Here is a 15,420-nt window from a genome sequence, read left to right as displayed (position 1 = left end):
TTGACTGATCTGAATTTTGCAGTCTGTCATGTTATGATGCCATTGATGGTTGCAACACGACTTTTCAAGACTGTTGGCTATAAGGTTGAGTTAAAAGAAAAAATTAGTATTATTGTTTGATTACAAAATATGCCAGTAATGAATGCTAGAAAGGGTTGCTCAGAGGTCAGCAGAACTATCTAGCAGAATGAAAGAAGCAGATATTGTTTCCTCTAGTGCCTCCCCAAAGCCTTCTCTAGGCAGAATAGCCCCAGATCTCTCATACTGATGGAGGTGCTTTAATTCTCTGATCATCTTTGTGGCCCCCTCTGGATCCACTCCAACAGGTACTTGTCTTTCCTGTGCTGAGGACCTGAGAGCTGGACACAGTGCTCCAGGTGAGGTCTCAGGAGGGCAGAGGGGCATAATTTCCTCCCTTGACATGTTTGTCACACCTGGGAAGGCCCGGTGCAGCTGGTAAATAACGCAGTTGGTAAAGTGTGAAGGAGTGTATTGTCAGCTGGAGTTTGAAAATCAGAAATAAAGTTGGACTTGTTAGAAGTACCAGACTGTAGAAATGGCAGCTTTCCTCAAAGAACCTGATTGTCTTTAATTTTGCCAGTAAGGACCTTGAATTCTGCTGTAAATAAGGGAGTTTGCTGCTAACACAAAGAAAGAGTCTGTCATTGTAACTGAGGAAAGCTGAGGGGTAACAAGGCCTGGATGCCTGCAGAAGTGAGGCAAAATTCAGTGGTGTAATTGTAATGTCATGATGATGGCAGCATGCTCTTGTAAGGCAGGATCTCATCAGCTGGGATTGCCAGGCAAGGTAGCTGCTGTGGTGTCACCCATGGTTGGCTAAATCTTAGCCCTTGGTGGAAACCATGTAGAAGAAAGGGTGGTACCCTCGTGTTATACACCTAGACATTCACAGCATGCACAGAAAGATGCTGACACTACCCTCTAAGGTATGATAGGATATCTTTTTGGATGCTCAATGCAATTTTGGTCATCCATGTTCTGGGTAGATAAAACTGGCACAGCTGCATAGAGGGACTACTAACTAGGATAAACAGGGAGTGAATTGCTGAAGACATCAAGAAAGCTTATCTTGTTTATCCTGGCACAGTGAATCCTGAGAGGTTCTGTGATTACCTACTCACTGTAAATATCATGGGAATAAATACCACTGAGGGAAAACAGTTTAGGCTAAGGGCCAACATTCTTAGAAGAGCAACACTGACTAAATAAATTTAAGCTGGAAGTGAGAGAAGGGCTCCCTGCAGTGAAGTTTTCCAGCTGGAAAAGTGGGAGTGAGAAAACTGACTGCTTTTAAGATGAGCTTCATCAACTTTTGAAAAAGGAACAAAGATCACTAGTTAGCAAGTTCCTCCCAGACACCATTCTACAAAAGAATGTTGTGGCTGCTAAGCTGCGTTACCAAAGTGCTTTACCATGGCACTTGCTTTGTCACCAGAGATGGGAGGACAGGACCTCACTGTGCTCTGCTGCCCGCTGGTCTGCTTGTGGGAGCCCTGGGAGAACTCTGGTCTTGAGACATGGGATGGGAGCTCCCACACTGGGGTGGGGAAAGGGGTGCTCTTCCAGTATTCATCCATGACCCCACTGATTACTGAGAAGTCTGTGTTAGGGGCACAGTTCCCACCTCAGCAGAAAGATAAGCTGGTGATCCTGTTTCCACCAGCTGTATCCAGGACAAACATTTCTCACTGTAAAAGAGCAGTGACTATTTTGTAATATCTCCTGGGTACTATATTTTAGATAATTATAATTGGCATAGTAAAGGGTTTATCATATGAATGCTTTGGGCTTGTTAATTCTTGGTTGTGAGGAAAGTTAAGTAGAAGGAATGAGGAATAGCTCTGGGAAGGCTGCTCCTGGTAAATGATTCACAGCAATGCCCAGGATACTATTTAGGAGGATAGTGCCTCTGGGATCCAGCTGATTAACAAAGATGGTTTAGCTGTGGGAGTCCAGAGCTAGAAGCCAGAAGATGTATAAATTATAATAAGCAGCTTGATCCTTCTCTGTGGTGAGGTGAAGCAGTTTTTGTGGAGGAGTTAATAGGAGTGTGCCTGTGGTCCAGGCACCAAGCTGGGGTTTTGGGGCACCGCTGCACTAGAGGTGGCCATGACAGCAGTGAAATAAGCATCCTTATTGTATGTGCTGTGGATCCTTTGGTACATGCCTTGCAATGGAAATGATAAAGCCAGCCTTGCAGATGAAGGCTTGGTGAAGAAAAAAAAAGAGACGTCAGGAAGAAGAAGAAGTGATGCCTCAGGTGTAGAGAGGTACAGCAGAGAGGAGTTTCTGGGCTAAATGAAATGCACTGGGAAAACAGAAATGTGAATGTTGTTGATTCTCTTTGTGAAATGGGAACAAACTTGAAGACTAGTTGTATATGAGAAAAATATGTAAGAAAACAATTACATGTGATATTTTCAACCTTAGTGTTTTAGAAATATTGAAGTGTTTTGACAGTTTTAAGAGACCAATGAGTGAGAAAAGAATGTTTAATTGGCTGTGCTGAACATGAGCTACACATTTAATATATTTTTAATTAACTGAAAAACTGTGTGTTCCTATGTCATTTTGTTTCCACCATCTAATTTTCTGACTTGTTTTAATCACAACATCATTCAAATCAGAGCTGTAATTATGCCCAATTTCTGTTACTTGGATGTGCTGCCTGAAACCCTTACTATATTCTTTGCTTCTTGCTGTCCAAATAGCACTAGGGATGAAAACTACTATTTCCCTTCTTTGGAGGTAATTCTTTCTCTTATAATTTTCTCTTTCAACTTTATTAGGTGCATTGCTTCATCATAATCTGTTTGCTGAATGTTTCATGAACAAAGCATATTTTCAACTTTATTCTAAATAGTAAGAAAGTATTAAACTCCTGGGAACTACAAGATGCATCTCTTTACTGTAACTTTCTCTTATTTGAATATGGTTATTTTCCTTGCATTTTTCAACTTTGCCTTCCAAATGAATTATTTTGCATATGTCTTTCTGAATAACATATTGTGGAATATACTGAATAAGGTACTATGGCAAACAGTCAGCTGAAGATTTTTACTTTTTGGTTGTCTCTGTATTCAATAATAAAGAATTAAAATATTGGTGAGATTAACTCTCATTTAAGGTATCTGCAGGAAAAAACAGTTTTTCAGGCTACACTACTGGTCTGAAAAAATGCATGTTTTATCTTTATACTTAAGTAATTTAGATTTGTTGCAGCAACAATGTCAGTGGAAACTGCAATGATGTGTGAAATTCTGTTACAAGTCGTAGAGCAGAGAAATAGTGCTGGCAGTCAGAAGTTTCCTAATAAACCTTGCCCTCCACCTAACGGCTCTGCTTTCTCTGCTAATGTTACATACCTTTTTACTAACTTTTCCTGTTACTCATAAGTAGGATTTTCATAATCACTCTGCTAATTCATCTGTGTTTCAAGGTTCTGGGCAGGGCTTAATGCTTGTAAAAATCACCTCTTCTACTTTGATGTGGTAGATTCTCTTTCATTCTTCTCCACATTAAATTTCAGAGTATTTCCTCTACCGTCTACTTTTTTTTCCCCTCTAAATCTCTGCCTTTCTTGAATCATTGAAATTTTACATTTTCAAGAATGTGAGTTTTGTAACATGGAGATGAGCCAGCAGCAGCAAGTGACACTCCAAAATGGGGGGCAGCTGACCAGTTCTATGCCTCGAGTACCCAAATAAGTTCCTCAGCAGGACAGCTCTTTGAAAGATCCCAGATAACACATGGTGCCAGCTCCTGGACAAAACGAAGCCTTTGGCTGAGTCTGGTGGAGGAAACCTTGGCTGTGAATGTTCTGGTACTGGCTACAACATACATTTGTGTCAAAGAGTTCCAGCTCTGCTGTCAGATTTTAACACCTGATTTGGATGCTTTAATACAGTGATTCAAGTGTAATGGCTGTATGAATAGATCATATCTCTTTTTTTAAAGAACTAGAAGATAGGGGAGGAAAAAAACCCCAAACCTGTAGCTGTTCCTTCGATTGGTGACAGATATTTTCTTCTGTAAAGCAGAGGTTTTCTGTTTCACAGACAGTGGAATAAGTTCCAATTCCAGTTTCCATATTCCAGGCATACTGTCATTTATGTGAATTTTTTAATGTTTCTTGAACACTCAGATTTCTATGTGGAACTGGGAGCAGGACCAGCTGTCTCATGCAGATTAAATATACCTCATCCAGATAGCTGAGTGTTCAAGCTTTGTGTTTGTGCTACAAGAGGTTAAAAGGACTAACGGCTGAACACTGCTCTGACCTCTCTGATCACCACTCTGTGATCTCCAAGAGATAACTGATTAACATAGAATCACAGAATGGTTTGTGTTGTATGAGACCTTTTAAAGGTCATCCTATGCCAGCCCCTGCCATGGGCAGGGACACCTTCCTCTAGATTTGGTTGCTCAAAGCCCCATCCAAGCTGGACTTGAACCCTTCTGGGTATGGGACATCTGTGGCTTCTTTGCCTCACCACCCTCATGGTAAAAAATTGCTTCCTAACATCTAATCTGAACCTGCTCTTTTTCAGTTTGAAGACATTCCTCTTGTCTCCTCACTCCATGCCCTTGTGAAGAATTCCTCTTCAGCTTTCCTGTAGGCCTCATTTAGGTACTGGAATGTGCTCTATGGTCTCCCTAAAGCCTTCTCTTCATGCGGAACAATCCCAGTTCTCTCAGTCTGTATTCACAGGAGAGGTACTCCAGCCTTCTGCTCCAGCCCATCATCTTAATGGCCTCCTCTGGACTTATTCCAAGGTCCATTTCCTTCTTATTTTGGGGGCTCCAGACCTGGATGCAGCAGCCCAGGTGGAGTTTCACCCAGGGCAGAATCCCCTCCTCCAGCCTCCTGGCCACACCGCTCTGGGTGCAGCCCAGGTTGGCTTTCTGGGCTTCAAGTGCACGTGGCTGAGTCATGTTGGGCTTCTCATCCACCAACAGCCCAAAGTGCATCCTGCAGGACTTCTCTCAATCCTGTCAGCCCCCAGCCTGGGGATGCCCTGACCCATGTGCAGAACCTTGCATTTGACCTTGACCTTCATGAGGTTTGCACAGACCTGCCTCTCAAGCCTGTCAAGGTCCTCCTGGGTGCCACCGCTTCCCGCCCATGTGTCGATTGCCCCACACAGCTCAGTGTCATCAGCAAACTTGCTGAGGGAATCCTCAATCCCACTGTCCATGTGACCAGCAAAGATGTTCAACAGCACCAGTCCCAATGCCAATTCCTGGGGAGCGCCACTTGACACAGCTTTCCACCCGGACATGAAGCCACTGACCACAGCACTTTAAGTGTGACTGTCCAGCCAATTCCTGATCCACCAAGTGAGCCATCCACCAAATCTATGTCTCCAATTTAGAGACAAGGATATCACAACCATGTCAAATGCTTTGCACAGCTCCAGGTTAGAGAAGAAGTTGATGAGATTGTCTAATTTGATCTGCTGAATCATTGAGAAAAACCAGCCTTTGAGTAGAGACATCCTCATAGCAAGTAACAGTTTTCCTTTAAATCCTTTGGCTATTGTGTATTTTCCATACAAGGGTAACTACATGTTTTACAAGCCTTTTTCAGTCCCAATGTAAAAGCTAAACACTATGGTTTGTATGGCAGCAGCTCAAACTTTCAGCTCTGTCTTTTCCACTTCAGTTCCCTACTGCATTAACCAAGAGAGTAGCCAAAATACTACAGTATACTACAGAGAGCACTTATACTACAGTGTCCACTGAGTCCTTTTCCTCCTGCCTGCATCCCTAATGCTATTAGTTAATGCTCTAGATGCAATGGCTAAAAACAAGGGAAAAGGGAAAAATGGGATGTTGAACATTAATTACCTCCAGAAACCACCATTTGCTGCTATTGAATATCCCATTATATTTTTGTACAACATGTAGGTTTAACAAATTCAGCTGAAATACTTTTCGAAGGGAGGGCAGGAATATTCCTTTTGAGCTCATTTCTGCCTCCCTTTATAAAAGAAACCCAGAAAGCTAACACCAGTTCAATCTGTGAAGGAAGACATCTGGCCCTTGGTGACTCTAAGGAGTATACTACTAAAATAATTGCATTAAAAGATGAATCTGACCCCATGCTTGTCTGTGTCATTTGAATAGATGCATTTCCAAATTGTATAAAGCAATTGAGGATGACTAAATTACAGACAAGCTTTTCAGAAGAATAGATTCAAGGTTGCTAGGTATTAATGTAGGTTGTTCTTGCAACATGGCAGCTCACTTGCAGTAATGTCCACTCAAGATCCAGGGAAAGCAATTCCCACTCAATGTTGCCCAAATTTTCTGGTTTGAGTCAATCTGATCTTGGTGGTGCCAATTGTATGACAATGCTCCTGCTGCCTAAAGAGGATCCAAGGGCTGTGGAAGTGCATCTGAGGAGTTCCTTTCCAGCCTTTTTGTGCTGAGCTCGTGTAAATCTCTGTGCTTCAGTTAATTTGCTCCTTGTTTGTCGCATTTCAGCAGTTAGTGAGGACGTGTTACAAACCAAAACTTGTCCATGAATCAGGGACAGAGGGAGAGCAAAACCACTTGTTCTGTTTTAACTGTTCTGTTAATTCAGACCATTTCCATGTGCTGTGTTAATTTTGTCTCTACAGGTCTATTAGCACAACGGAGAGAATTGCAAATTTTGATCAGGGAGTGGAAACAAATGGCTAGCATATAAAAGAGGAGGACCTTTTAAAGTAGTTTTGCCACAGAGAAAATTATGGTAGAATGGTGTAGTGTGGAATGATACCTCAGGCTCATCCTTTGCAGGAAACTTATTTACAGATGCAGAGTAAGTCTTCAAAAGGAGCAGAGTGAGGGCATGGTCAACACTCTTGAGCAGCGTGCCACAATGCTAATATTTCTGGGTACTCCATGTGAAGCAAATGAGGATGTATAAGGATTTCTCTATAGGGCTGCTCTGAATACACTGAAAGGTTGTGACATCTCCCTCACTGGAGGCTTATAAATAGATTAAACTCAACCAGGAGTGGTTTGTATCACTGATCTTAGTGCAGTTGATCCTGTTGAAGGTGGGCTGGATGAACTTGGATGACTTTTTAAAGTTCTTTCCAGTCATGATTTTCATGCTTCAGTGACACACAGGAAACCCACTACTCCCACTGGAGCGATGAATTCTCAGCATCCTTGAAAAGCCAAGGTGAGCATATGCTGAATTATGGCTCTAGAATTCAGTGTTGTTGCAGACAGTGGTAAAACTGAATGGAGAGCGGGGAGATTAAGGAATGTAGGGACGCTGAGTCAGGCTTGTGTAAGCACAGCCTCCTGCATAGGGCTGCTGGTTTTGTTCAGCCATAACAGCTATTTGCAAGAGGCTGCAGGGAGCAGAGTGTGTGCTTCACTGGAGAGGGAAGAAATGTCACATGTCACTTTGCCCTGAGCGTGGAGACCTGCTGCAGTTCTCACTGGTGTTACTGGGAATGGGCACTTAGCGCTCGGCAGCATCACTCCCTGTGAATGGGACCAATTTCTCACTGTGGATTAGGTTGTACTGACTCCCTGCACTCCAGAAGAAAACCTGTTCTCTGCCTTTAGTGACCAAACTCTCATTAAATAGTGAATAGCCATTCTGTTTTGTGTTTGTGAAGTTGCTTTTCCTTCTCCTCTCCTGTGGAATCTCTGCAGAGAGGAGCGGCTGTTCCGCCACGGGAGGTCCTGTCTTACAGCACTGCTGTCATTAGTCTTCTGTCGCACTGTCAGGCTTTCATGACTCAGGCATTAAAAAAAACCAAATAACCAACCCTCTTCCTGAACTAAAATAGCCTAAGAACAGTTTTTTAAAGGCAAATCTTAATACAAATAATTAGGTCATATTTTCTTTCTGAAAGCTTTTAATGGGACTCATGATTTTACTGCTTGAACTGAAACAAGTTGAATGCTTAATTATTATTTTTGAGCAAAATTCAATGCCATTGAAGTCACTTGAGAGCTTTGATAGATTAAAAAAAAAAAAGAAGAAGAAAGAGGTCTTGAATATTCAGTAACCTTAAAAAGGGCTATGCCTGTTTTGTAGTTGAGGTCAGTGCTTCTCAGCAGATCTCTAATGTATCAGAAAATGGTTCCTGAAAGAGGAAAAAAACTTAAAAATAAATATGTGCAATTTCTGCTTATATAAGCAAGCAAGCAGAACGGGGAAAATAGAGGTAATAAAATAAGTGTCAAAGCTGAGCCTAGATTTTACTGTCTTGTAAGTGAAAATTGCTGTAGCAATGCTGTATGAGAAAGTGCATGGCCCCTCAAAAAAAACCAAAACGGCTGAGGATGGTGGTGTAAGGCTTGCTTGCAGTCAGGATATAAACCATCCTGATACCCAGGTCATACCCACGTTATGAGTACCTTTGACTAACCTAGTGTGGTGCCACCTGAGATAAAAACTTAGATTTCTGAAGTAACACAGCCACATCAAGCATCTCTGTGTGACTTTGCATTGTCCAGCATAGGTAGGTCCCTACCACCCAGACCTCCTCTACTCTCCCCCTTCCCATGCAGTCTTTGGCAGGCGGAAATGCTGCTCCAGAAGGCTGCTGGGCATCACAGGGGTTGGATCTGTCTGCTTCTGTGGAGGCGCAGTGGTGGTGGCTGGGGCTGGACCACAGCCCTTCCCATGAGGTCCTTCCACATCAGTCAGTCACATGGCTTTACTCCCACCATCCTGGCAGTGAGGGGCAGCTGTCTGGCACCTCCTTGTTTCCAGTTTGAGAAAAGAAATGAGATACTCGGCATGTTCCTTCAGGCCAGAAAATTTATCACCAAGATTACTGATCTCAATCCACGGTCAAATCGAGGTAACATGCCATTCACCTCCTTCCCTGCCAGTACTCAAGCCCCCCAGCCTTGTGTCTTTGCCCTCCCTAGACCACTGTTTCCATTAACCCCTCTGTTTGCCCCAGGGATGTGAAAAAGCTAATTGTCTTCAGATGCTGGTTTGTGGGGCAGTGCTGCACCAGCAGGGATCAGATCTGGCCAAGTCCAACCCAGGTCAGAGGAACTGCAGCAGAAGGAAAACAGTGCCCCAGGAAGTAAAGGGGAGAGGACTCCTCTCCTTCTCCTGGGACAGGTCTTGTGGAGGAGCACACCTACTCTCCTCCCTGGCTCTGTGCAAAGACAAGCAGCACCTTCTGTGCATGTGGCTCTGGGTAACATGGTGGCTTTGGAACCTGTAGGTGTTAGAAATGATTCCTTGTGAGAACTGGGGCTGGACTGTATCAGCTGTGGGAGGCACCCTAAGATATCCTCCATAGGAGAGCCAGGACCTGCCTAACACAGAGGCAGTGATGCTCCTGGGGTTTGCAGGCTGAGAGGCTTCTGCTCGTGCATAAAGTAATTTCTTACCTACCCAGAAAGATGGGCTGGGCTTGAGTGGCATGGTTTTGGTAGAGGGGGGGTGCTACAGGGGTGACTTCTGTGAGAAGCTTCTAGAAGCTTCCCCCATGTCTGACAGAGAACCACATAAGAATATCTATGAAGATTATGGTACGTACTGGTCTTTTGTGAGCTCAGTCATGCAGGTGGTTTGTTCGCCTGAGTAAAACCCTGGTGAGCACAATCACTAGTTTGAGGCACAATTTGGAAATTACAAGGCAGGGTGAGCAAGGTTTGTACTACTACCACAAAGGCACCCTGAGGAATATTAAAGCAGGCTTATTCTAATAATTATTGTGAGCATTCGCGATAAACACTGAAACTGAGCAACGTGTGGTTCTTAGAGTCTTTGGTGTAATCCACTCTCAAGATGGCACATGGGGAAGAGATCATCTGTATGGTTTTTGTATTAACTTTTGTCATAAAGAAAGCTACAGGGCCTACATCAAATCTTTAAGTTTTCTTCAACTATCTTTTTTTTTAATAGGATTTTTTTTATTTGGCTTTGCTATGCAAATAAGCTTTTTGTTTGATAATGTGATTAATTTCTGACTTACCTTTAAATGCTTTCTAGTCTCATGAACAAAAGATTTCCTTGACTTTATCTAGCAGTTTACATATGAGCAGAGGGTCGTGCAATGGTGTCCTGTGTGAAATATTAGTAAAACAAAAATAACCTATTCAACCAACCAAGCCAGCTGTGGAGGAAATGGCAAGGCAGGCTGACTAATCAAAAGGAGGCATGACTTTTTGGTGGAGTCTGACTTACTAAGAACACATCAGGAAAAGGAAAATAGTGTTTTGGTCAATGTGGGTAAGTGTATGGACAGCAAACTGCTTGGTGTGAAGAAAGAATGACATCAGAACCATCTTCAGAACAAGTAAAAGACACCAAAAGGGGTTAATTATGCCTCAAGAGGGAGTAAAATATTACGGTTATTAGGAAGGAAGGAAGGAAGGATATGTGCCTGCCTACAATGAATCAGTTGACCTTTAAACCTCTAACTCTTTGGCCTGTAATAGGATGGTATTAAATACAAAAGCAACATACTGGCATCTCGTAGGTTCCACCTTGTATCTTTGTGCAGAGTTCAGCAGCACCTTTCACATGTGAAGATGCAGTGGAGTTTACAGCTGCTCTGAGCTGCCTTTTGTCACCCTGGTGGTCTGTGGTGTTCTGCTGAAATCTGTCCTTGTTCCGGTTGCTTGCAGATCTTTTCAAGCAGTCCAGGCATTGCCAGGTATTTTAACACCTGACCTGTGCCTTGTTACAGTTCTGCAGAGTGCAGCTTTTCAGGGTTACATAAACTTACATCTAAAGCTACTGGCTGGGTTCATAAAGAGCAGAATGCTTGAGTCTGGTTTTATCAGCTGGTGTGCATACACACAAGTGCTTCAGTCATACGGAATCAATGACCGAAATAAAATGTATTGCTGATATGTGGATCTTACAGTAGATTCAAGTACATTTTGGTGAAATAAAACCTTGGTATTCTCCTGTGAAAACACAGAGATGAATAATTTTAGCCACTTGGGTTTTATTAATATGGTATTAAATTATTTTTAAAACTGATTGTAGTAGCCACTGACAAGTACAATCTCTGTCTGCTAACAGTTCTGTTTTCCTAAAGCTTTTGAGAAAAGATATAGGTTCAACATGTTCACCTTAATTTAAATTACTGTCACACCAAAATTTTCCACGTACCTTGTGTCTGTGAAAAAGGCTGCATAACATGCTGGTTTAGGAGAAATCACAGATTTATAGATCTTAGAGCAGAGGGAGAACACAATGTTCATCTAAACTGACTGCAGCCCTGCCCAGACTTTAGGTTCTTTTATTTAACTCAACAGCTTGAGGTTGACCAAAAGTATAATTTTGGAACGATACCCAGGCTTGATTTAAAGACTGCTGCAGAGTTTGTCACAGTCATTGGGATTTTGTACCAATGGTCAATTACCCTTTCTCTGAAAAATGCCCTTTCTCTGAAAAATACCCTTTCTCTGAAAAATGTGTACCTTATTTTTTTGGAAGTCTCTTAACTTCTTTCTTCTAAAACCTGGATTTTGCTGCTTGACAGCCTCAGGAGGTCTAAGTAGCCTTTTATTTTTCTCACAGATGTTTCTTGTGATTGTTAGTTTGTATTTGCACAGAAAAATGTCAGAAAAATTTCTTTATATTCAAAAGCACAGTTAGGCAGATATCCTTCAGACTCCAGTATTCCTGTGCTAATGATCTGACATAATTAAAATCTGCCATCTTAGAAAAGAGTTGATATGACTGTCGTGTTTCTATTTCAGTTACCAGCCACTGGTTTATTATAAAGTCTAATTAGTTAATGACTTGGGTATCAGTACTGATGAAGAAAGGGTCTTTTGTATATGCTGTACTTATATTGTAGGAATCAGGGTTGTTTCTGTGTTCCTTGAAATACTATTTTCCTCATTTCCTTGAGTGTATCAAACATGCTTGGCAAATGGCTTGAGTTCTCTGGTACTGGTTTTTCCATAAGCAATTCCCTTGGAGTCATATGGCCAGATTATATCAAAAAGTATCTGGTCCTTGGTCCAATTTTGCCTTGCGCCTAGGCAAAATCAATAATTACTCTAAGCCTGCATTATCTTCCTTCCATTCTTTTCCATTGAGAAGTTGAAGTGCAACCAACATATTATTTCCCCAGAGAATGAAAATGAAAAAGAATTTTTTAAAAGCTTGAGCAGTAACCTGTGCCCTCTCTCACTTGGATTTCATCCCTTAGGAACTAAGTAGGATCGATGGGAGACACTGTCAGTAGATCCTGCCTTGATGCATTTGTCTCACTGATTCATGAGTAATTATTGTTCCTCTTTTCTCCTTAGGGCTCTTCCTGCAATGATGGAGTGGGTCCGAACTCAGAAAGCAGGAGAGAGTGGTGTGAATATTATCACTGCAGATTTTGTAGAACTTGGTGACTTTATCAGCACAGTCATAAAGCTCAACTATTCCCTGGATGAAGGTGAAGATGACACTACTTGATAGTACTGTGATATGTGTGTTGTTGCGTTATTCAGAATTTGAAAAAAAAGAAAGATTGTACTCTAAAAGGATTACATTGTAAAACACTCATCTTCTTGTAACACACTGAGGTGTTTAGGGCTTTAGTGGGTGGGCATAAGGGAAATGTTTTCATCATTTATGATCATTTTTCATATTTGTGTTTAGTGTGAAGAGCAAAACTAAACATGTTTACAGTGTTTGATAAAAGAAGGCCATTTACAGGTTCTCCATGAGGTACCAAATGTGATTCATGTGTCTTCTGTGGTTATGAACAGAAATTTGTTGTTTTCAGAGCAAGGGGATGTATATATTGTCCTCTTCCTGCTCGCAGCAGGATTCCCAACGGTGTGAGCATTGCACCAGGAGACTGAGGACAGTATATCTGGCACACAAATTTTAAGCTGCTACATTTCATCTGTTAGGTGGTTTAACTGATCATATTTATCAATGAGCTGCAGGTTTAAATGCCTTTGTGATGTAAATCCAAAGTCATGCTTCTAACACATAATCAGTAGACAGTAAACATGACGTGCTATGTACCATAATCAGTGGACAGTAAACATCATGTACTGTGTAGCTTGCACAATGCACAGATGAAATCCTGCTTGCTTTTCATTCTCAAAATGGGGTTTTCCAATGTCTCTGCCTCAGATCAAGCCAGCAGGCACATGATACTGGCTTAACTCTGTAATCACAGAATGGCCTGGGTTGGAACCTTAAAGATCATTTAGTTCCAACACTCTGGCCATTGGCAGGACATTTTTTCACTAGACCAGGTTGCTCCGAGCTCCATCCAAAGCCTGGCTTTACACACTTTCAGGCATGGGGCATCCACAGCTTTACTTGGCAACATGTTCTAGTGTCTCATCACCCTCACAGCAAAGAATTCTTTCCTAATATCTAATTTAAACCTACTTTCAGTAGCCATTCCCCCTTGTGTGTCACTACATACCATTGTAAAAAGTCCACCTTTCTTGTAGACTCCCATCAGGTACTGGATGGCCAAAATTAGGTCACCCCAAAGCCTTCTCTTCTCCAGATGGAACAATCCCAACTATCTCAGCCTTTCCTCATGGGAGAGGTGTTCCATCCCTCTAATCAACTTCATGGCCTCCTCTGGACTTGCTCAGGCAGGTCTTTGTCCTTCCCGTGCTGGCAGCCCAGCTCTGGATGCAGTGCTCCAGGTGGGTCTCAGCAGAGCAGAGCAGAGGGGCAGAATCCCCTCCCTGCCCTGCTGCCCACGGGGCTCTGGCTGCAGCCCAGGACACGTTTGGCTCTCTGGGCTGTGAGTGCCATGGCAGGGCATGTGCAGCCTCTCACCCACAGCACCCCGAGTCCTTCTGGGCAGGGCTGCTCTGGGGCTGCTCATGTCCAGCCTGTGCTGGTACCAGGGGCTGCCTGTGCACTTAGTTTTGTTAAACCATATGAAATTCCCATGGACACACTTCTTGAGCTTGTCCACATTCGTCTGGATGGTATCCCATCCTTTAGGTGTGTCAACAGTGCCACTCAGCTTGGTGTTACCTGCAAATTTGCTGAGGGTGCACTTGATTCCTTCATCTACGTCATTAATGAAGATATTAAATAACACTGGTCACAATATGAACTCTAAGGAACAGGTGCTGGTCCATATTTTCCCTGGTTCCATCAGGAACACAGTTAGGCCAGCTTTGAGTGCCACTTCTTCCCAGGATTAATCTTATGTAAGAGCCTGATCCTGTGTCCTGAATATGAAAATGACTGTGTCTAGCATGGATTGAGCATATGGTGAGTTGTGCATACTCTAACATGGGCAGTATTTTGTCCTGCAGTGGAAACCTGATTTCTGCAAGACTGAAACTGCGCTTAAAAATAGATGCAGTCTAAGCTTCTCTTGAAGGCAGCTATGAGCAGAACACTTTTCCACTGATTACAAAAAATCAGTGCCAGTTTCATCAGTGAAAAGTTCCTGTACTAAAGAATGTAGTAGTTTAATTCTAGCTAAGAGCAGTACTCTATAGTCCTTAAATTGTCTGTGGGATATAATACTGCATAACACAAGATTGAAAATCTACTGAATGGCACTGTTCCAGCAACAAAATCACTGATCATCCTAGCTTTAAAGAAACATATATAAAAAGTAAATGGAAAACTTAGTAATTTATAAAATGAGAGCTTTGCAACTGTATGACACCTAACTGGATAAAATACAGGCAGTCTTATCTCCTGGACATATCAATACACACATATACAACTTTGGAAAATAAAACATCTCATCTGTACAAAACAATAGATGCTATAGCATCTTACAAGGAAATGGACTTTGAAATATTGCAAGGATTCATGGGATAGAATTAAGGTCAAATTTCTGTTGATATTACGAGAACTTTTGTTTGAATGAGAAGAGAGAATTGATCATACAGTCCATTGGTCTTTTCTGTCAGATGATAATGACTGCTATCTCCCATCAGAGTTTAGAAATTCAGAAATGGCCGTATTGAACAGATGGGTAACAAGCATTATAGGGGGTTTGTTTGCTTTAGTTTAGGGAGTGACATAAAAAGAACACTTCTTGCTGTTTTGTACTGAGAGGGTGCCTTGAAAAAGGTGTGTGCACATGTGAGTGTAGAATAAAGAATAATTTAAGTGTATGTGTAGTGTAATGACACATTTAAATGTGTGTGTATAACACACGCATCCTTGTACACTTGCATAATGATCTTTGGGGTTCTGGAGAGGACTTCTATAAATTTGTTTGAAAAAAACCCATGCAGCCATTATGAAGTTCTGATGGCTCTTTCTGCAGCATTCTCTTCTGTATAGGTTAGGACTGTACAAGTCATCCCAAATGAAATCTGTGATCTAAGCTAGTAAGGTTTTTTATGGCATTTAAACTTCATCCAGACCTTGTCAAAATTTACCTAGAGTCACAAGTCATGCTTTAGTTGAACAAGGGGTATGACTTTAATGTTTTCACCCACAACTAA

At 42.1% G+C, this 15,420-nt stretch overlaps 1 protein-coding gene across 1 annotated transcript in view; it reads left to right on the top strand.

Moving 5' to 3' along the window:
- The window catches only part of PLCXD3 (phosphatidylinositol specific phospholipase C X domain containing 3), a gene marked incomplete at both ends in the record, with an annotated part of 72,230 nt that extends 59,797 nt beyond the window's left edge, over positions 1-12,433 (top strand). Inside the window, one exon of the mRNA XM_084225093.1 lies at positions 12,277-12,433. Coding sequence (XP_084081219.1) covers positions 12,277-12,433 — 157 coding nt within the window. The remainder of the gene's footprint in view (positions 1-12,276) is intronic.
- Between the last annotated feature and the right edge of the window lie 2,987 nt (positions 12,434-15,420).

This window comes from Fringilla coelebs (genome assembly GCF_963513975.1).
Source record: "Fringilla coelebs genome assembly, chromosome: Z".
Classification (NCBI taxonomy): domain Eukaryota; kingdom Metazoa; phylum Chordata; class Aves; order Passeriformes; family Fringillidae; genus Fringilla; species Fringilla coelebs.
This window is presented reverse-complemented; position numbering and strand designations above follow the sequence as displayed.